A 6548-nucleotide genomic window follows, 5' to 3' on the forward strand; every position below is an offset into this window, starting at 1 on the left:
AGGGGAAAAGGAGAAGTGTGACAAGCACCTCTCCCCCCATTCCAAACCCGGCTGTGTCGGCGGGGGAGGAGTCTGACCCGGACTCCTGGGTCTAAGCGAAAGCTGACTCCCCGTGTGCCCCAGGCCAGCCCCTGCCTTCTCCCTGGGCGCTGAGCTTGTCAAAGCAGCAGNGTAAGTGGTCATTGCAGCCCTGGTGCTCATAAATACCTCCCAGTGGTGCAACTCAGGGGTTTGTTTCTGATCCTTTGCGTTCCCCCCCTTAAGGTTTGGGAGCCCTCCGCAGCGAGAGCCGAACTGGGCCAACGAGAGGCAAAACAAGCCACCAAGACCCCAGGGCTCTGATAGCGATCCGCTGCCGACACGAACCTTCATCAGCCGGAACTCCACGGGCATGGGTAGGATGCCCCCAGCCAGGAACTTTCCAAGGATGGGTGGCTACAAAGAGAACCGTCCAAGCTACCGAGCTGTGGAAGCAAACAGCCAGCACCTCTCTCGAACAGGGGAGCAGGCTAAACACGAAAGCAGTTACCGGGCAAGGCGTGTTGAACAAGCCCCGGAGAGAGACCCCTCTCCTGAAGCTGAGATTGCGCATGTTCATAGCAGCCCTGTCAAGAAGGAAGAGATCATTTTGGAAAGTCAGACCCCAAGTACAGATTCTGTACAGCCACCACCAGATAGACCCATCGAAAAGAAATCCTACTCCCGGGCAAGGAGGACCAGGAATAAAGTTGGCGATGCAGGAAAGCTGGCAGATGAAGTCCCGCCTCCAGAAGGATTGACGCCCGTGCCTCCGAAACCAGTGCCGGTAGTGACGCCCCCTCCGCCTGCAAAGGCCGGTAGTTGGGAGACACCAGTAGAATCCAGCGTGGATGGACTCGAACAAGACATGACTCAGTTGAATCTAACCGAGCAGACCTGGACCCAAGGACAGCCTCCGTTCATACAGCCTCGGGAACTTCGGGGTAAGTGCCATGGGCCACTGGGTTTTCATTGGTTTTCCCCACTGAATGCAGCACGGCTCCTGTGGCAATAAAGGTCTGACAGTTAATCAGAGCTTGAGGGATAGCTTAATTGCTTGGTTTAATAACAGAAGGATTGTGAAACTGCTCATTGACTGAAGGACGGACTGGATGACATGATGGTGGGGAAATTAATGCATGTAAACACAAATGTAAACTTCTTGTAGGAGCTGAAGGGCTCTGAATGTGCAGCATCTTTTGAGAGGAACTAGGGAAAGACTTCCAGGTCCTTTAGGACATCTGCCCAGTACAAAGCAGCTGTTCGCAATGGGGTGGTTGAGTGGATTAAGCAAACAGCGTGTGGAATGTTGAGCAATAATGACACTCTCCTTGGGAGTACTATGTTCCACTATTAGCCGCCTCCCCGTCGATAGGAGTGGAGATTGAAATGGTCCCAAAAAAGGTGTTTGGAGAGAGCTGGTCAGGACTCATGTAATGACAAGAGATTCCCAACCCAACCCTCCAAAATGAGGGTTATTTAGCCTGGAATTAGTAACAAGAAATAGGTGGAGTAATTTAGGGCTGGGGAGAGTATGATAAAAACGGATCATTCCTTCTCTTGCCATGTCTCATGTTGTGAGAACAAGGGGATACTCGGTGCATCTGGGACAAACAGAAGGAATTTTCCTCCTTTTGTGTACAACATTCCGTAATTAGCTACGTGTAGCCGGGTTTGGCTACTGCCAGACTAAATGGACCAATGGTCTGATTGGGAATGACAAATCCTCCGTTCTTATGCACTGAGCTTGGGTGCTAGGCAGTTTCTCCTGCTGCCTAGAGTGGAATCTGGCAGGATTGAAGCAAGGGCACTCCTGGCTTGTCTACCCAGGAAAGTTAGACCAGCGTATGAATGTCTAAGCCAGAGAGCTGAAGCCGAGGGCTGACAGCAGAGGGGCTGGGGGCGTGAGGGATGGTCCCTTGGCGAGGCTGATCTCCAGCAGAAAGGCAGTCGGGGTTCCTGCTGGGAGGGGCAAGGGTGGCTGTCCTGGCAGAGGGACAGAGGAGGACTGACACGGAGTCCGGGGGTGGTGGAAGATGCTGGAATGTGTTGTGGAATGGCTGAGAGTATATGTGATTTTAAGGACTGCTTGCAGTGGGGTGATAAATGGACTCTTGGGATTTGGGTAATTTACGCTATGATTTTCATAATAAACCGGCTCCAAAGAAGGGCCTTATTGAAGCAAGAGAGGCTGAAGTGGAGTCCGTGGGTTACTTGAGGGGGGAAACTGAGGCAAGTGCACTTGTGGCGTGGCCTGCCGCATGAGGGCACTCGAGGGGAGGGGCTGGGGGGGGGCAGGTTTACCCTATGACACTGAGATTGAGATTTTACATGTAGTCAGAGTTCAAAGCCAGAACGGACCTCCCAATCTTCTAGTCTGACCTCCTGTCACAGGCCACCCACCCCACCGCAGCCACACGCTAATCCCAGCCAACGACATGAGATCGAAATATCCCAGCCCTCAGGAGACTAGATTCTTATGTGCCATAGACAGAGAATAGGGACTGGGAAATGAGAGACCCAGATAATCCTGGCAAGTAACCTGCATGCTGCAGAGGAAAGTAAAACCCCCCTAGGTCACTGCCCACAGCCGCAGAGCCAATCACACAAGGATAAAATAATTGTTGGAGTCCCTTTGTACTCAGTACTGAAATGCATAAAACCTTAACTTCTCTAATACTTATTCATCATCAAAGCTCCTTATGATATATACATGTTCACTGAAATTTGCAAGGCATATGTTGGCATTCGCACTGCAGTACCTCCTCTAAAACAGTGACATTTTCTGTACTGCATTTCATATAAGTGGGCAGGTGACTTCTAGCGATGCCTCTGACGCATAAGATTGCGTATTATTAAAGACGAGTGAAAGACTTAATAACCCGCGTGTCTCTTTTCCTAGGTATTCCTAATCATATGCACATGGGAGCTGGACCACCTCAGTTTAACAGGATGGAGGAAATGGTAAATCAGGGAATCTTGTATGGAGTGTAACTTTTCTTTTTAGTAATTTTAAGTCAGTGTTGATTTGGTTCGGTGCTTTAATGGTTTGAACCTGGCTGTGGCACACCATCATTTCTCCTTTCCTTGGGTAGAAGCATTTGTCATTTTGTTTTTTTTAAGCCGAATGTAGGTTTCCAGGTAGGTTGGGTGGGTAACGCTGGTTAGAGCCTGGATGAATTCCTCTTTGTAACTCGGTAGCTCACAGATGCCTTTGAACTCTTTCAGGGAGTACAGGGGGGCCGTGCAAAGCGTTACTCATCCCAGCGTCAGCGGCCACCAGTTCCAGAGCCGGCTCCCCCCATGCACATCAGCATCATGGAAGGGCACTATTATGATCCACGTGAGTGACCCCTGCAGCTCTAGTTCCTCTTCTCTCAATTCTTTAGCACACTCAGAAATGAGCTTTCAGTGCGGGATGTGGGTGGGGTTCCCAGCTACTTAAGAAGCTGCTCCATCGGTGGGAAGGGATATGTGGTGTTTTGGTGCAGACATAAAACCAAGTTAATTATGGGGAGCTTTTCATGAGTACCCGAAGAGATCCTTCCTCTTGAACGGGACATGGTCAACTAGTTCTAGATCCAAAACAGAGCTGGCTAAAATGTCAACGCTTAATATGAAAATGTCCATGACAACCGAGTTTTCTGGATTTAATCCCTGCCCTGGTTTGTAAAGCGCCTACCGACACTGCCTTCATCGTTGTGTGATCGTCTGCAGCTTTGGAAACTCGGACGTTGTTCTAGATCAGGAGAAGTGGAAATTTAAACTTGGTAGAAATAACTGTTTCATTGCCATTTTATGAGGGAGAGATTGGGGAGTAAATGAGATGTTGAAAATCAGTCATTAAAGGAGGAAACTGCGTAAGTGGGGTGTGTTCCATTCGAGGTAGGGGATAGCTGGAGCTCTCCCTCGGTTGGAATCCTGTCGGGCAGGTGATCCCACTGCTGGGTGGCACATGCAGTTGGCAGTGTTTCTAATACAACAGTGCTCCAATGCTGTGGCTCTCTTTGACTCCTGTAATCAACGTGACTCTCGTTACAGCAGAATAAGCTAAATAACTTTTTTGTTTCCTCGCAAACTATTTTCTCTTGCAGTACAATTCCAGGGACCAATCTACACACACAGCGAGAATCCTGCCCCGTTGCCCCCCCAGGGCATGATTGTACAGCCAGAAATGCATCTCCCACATCCAGGTGAGCCACCGTCTCCCACCTCCCTGCCCTCACAAGCAAACTTGTTAACCTTGCATTTGAGGAAGGTCCTGTCTGAGCACAGGCCTGGGAATCAAGGACTCTCCTGTGTTGTAATCCAGCTCTGATGTAGATTCCCTCTGGCCTGGGCCAGGCATTGAACTCCTGTTTCCCTATCTGTAAAATGAGGCATACTCACCTACCAGCTCGTGGCTAAACCAGTGGGCATCTGCATTGCATTTTGAAAATGGAAAGTGCTATGTGAAATGTTGCTGATCTGTTTAAGTCTAAAATCAAAGGCCCTTCGGTTTCATAGCCATTTATGGCAGCATCTCTGAACATTGAGATGAAGGTCAACAAAGGCGTGTATCCATTTCTTAGGCATTGTAAGTAAATCTTGCTCCCTCCCATGGTGCTGCCATGAATAAGTGACGTGATCTTTGTTAAATGTCATATATATCCATGTAAATACGTTTTGCTAACTGCTGCATCTCCTTTGCTTATGGCCAGTGCAGGTCCAAGCCCACTTGAGGGTGTCTTGGAAACTTCTGGGTAGAACATTGCTGGTTTTGTGCAGAATCGTTGGCTAAGTCACGTCCCCGTTTTAATGAAGCAGCCCGCCCCCCTCCTCCTGGATGGAAACGCTTGGCACCTCTCTGACCCAGCAGCAATTAGATATGAAGGATCCCAGAAATCAGGGAGGCAGCAGGTCTCTTAGACTTGCCCCAAAGGCTAATGTGGGATTGTTCCCCCGTAGTAAGTAACTTCCTGGTACGCTGTCCACTCCGTTTTAACATGAGCCACATGTTGGGAGACTCACCACTTTCTTGGAAAACTGGAGGCCACTGTCAGCCTGCTACTACTAGTGTGTGAACTTTCCTGTCGTAAACGTGCAGCAGTTAGTCTGTCGTGATCGCGTGCCAAGAAGTCTTTCGCAAAGTGCTCTTGTTCTATAAACCCTGCTTATTAGGATAGCGCAGGTCAGAGCCAGGCTAACCCAGAGACGCTAATTGACTTTGGCAACCAAACAATCCCAGCCTTTTCCGAGGATGCGTTGGTTTCAGAGGTGACGTTACATATGGATTTATTTTGTTTCGCTTCCTAGGTTTACATCCACACCAGACACCGGCACCTTTGGCTAACCCTGGCTTATATCCTCCACCAGTCTCCATGCCTCCTGGGCAGCCACCCCCGCAGCAGCTGCTCGCACCCACCTATTTCTCCCCTCCCGGGGTCATGAACTTTGGGAATCCCAACTACCCCTATCCCCCAGGAGCACTCCCACCACCACCTCCTCCCCATCTGTATCCCAACACACAGGTGAGCTGGCTAAAGCACGCTTCGGTTGTCTTGAGCAGGAGTTCTTTAAGCATGGAGCGACGGGATCCTATCCTGGATGGCCTTTGAGACGGCCTGGGGTAGCAGCTGGTCTCCCTGCCATGTGGGATTGCTCCCGAGAGGAGGCAACGCGCTAGGTTATTAAACAGACTTTAAGGTTAAATCTTAGTAAAGAGCATGAATGAGGAAAGCATCTCGCTTCCTACTCAATTTGGGGAACAGAAGGAGCCTGATCCGACCTCCCTGGTTCTCCCACACTGGGACTGGAATTGGAATTGTAGTTATAAGCGCCCTGATGCCGTGTGGTGGTGGTATTGTTTGGGCCAAGGATTTAAATTCTCTCCCAGGCAAGAGAACTAGGAAAGTGAAGCTGCCTAGAAGCACATTAACTGGCTGGGTCTGTTCACGGTCCAAGCTAAGCCAGGCTCAGAGAATTACTGGTTTCTCTTCTAGAGCCAACTTCCTTTGGTTTGTCAAACCAAGACAGCAGGCTGGGCACGGCCTGGTGTTTGTGATCTCAGCAGTGTGTGAGCCCAAAGGCCACGTTGGGGCCAGGAAAAACCTCTGTGACATCTCAGTCCCAAAGGGTTGGGAAAGGTTCTTGTGAACTGCTGGAAGCCAGGTGGGGGCTCTCTTTTAACTGCCAGGCCTGTACGTCTACTGACTCAAGTCCTGTAGCCATAGAGCGTTTGTCTCGCTTGAGGGCCTGACTTTCTGGGGGCGTGTGAGCTTTTCCAGGGCATCCTGCTAATGACCGGAGTTGTGGCAGGTCACAACTAGGGTGACCAGACGTCCCGATTTTATCGGGACCGTCCCGATATTTCCTTGTTTGTCCGGTTGTCCCGACCGCACGTCGGTCGGGACGCGGGACAAATAAGGAAATATCGGGACGGTCCCGATAAAATCGGGACGTCTGGTCACCCTAGTTGTGACCTGCCACAACTCCGGTCATTAGCAGGATGCCCTGGAAAAGCTCACACGCCCCCAGAAAGTCAGGCCCTC

The 6548-nt window shown here is 50.3% G+C and overlaps 1 protein-coding gene across 1 annotated transcript; it reads left to right on the plus strand.

Annotated features, from left to right (window-relative positions):
* Positions 1-262: 262 nt before the first annotated feature.
* Positions 263-6317, plus strand: CASC3 (CASC3 exon junction complex subunit; the record flags this gene model as incomplete). Its single annotated transcript, XM_034756276.1, has 5 exons — positions 263-962; positions 2921-2982; positions 3247-3361; positions 4113-4211; positions 5314-6317. Coding segments are annotated over 5 exons (1278 nt in total), but the record flags the coding sequence as incomplete, so codon positions are not given.
* Between the last annotated feature and the right edge of the window lie 231 nt (positions 6318-6548).

This window comes from Trachemys scripta, chromosome 23, assembly GCF_013100865.1.
Source record: "Trachemys scripta elegans isolate TJP31775 chromosome 23, CAS_Tse_1.0, whole genome shotgun sequence".
NCBI lineage: Eukaryota > Metazoa > Chordata > Testudines > Emydidae > Trachemys > Trachemys scripta.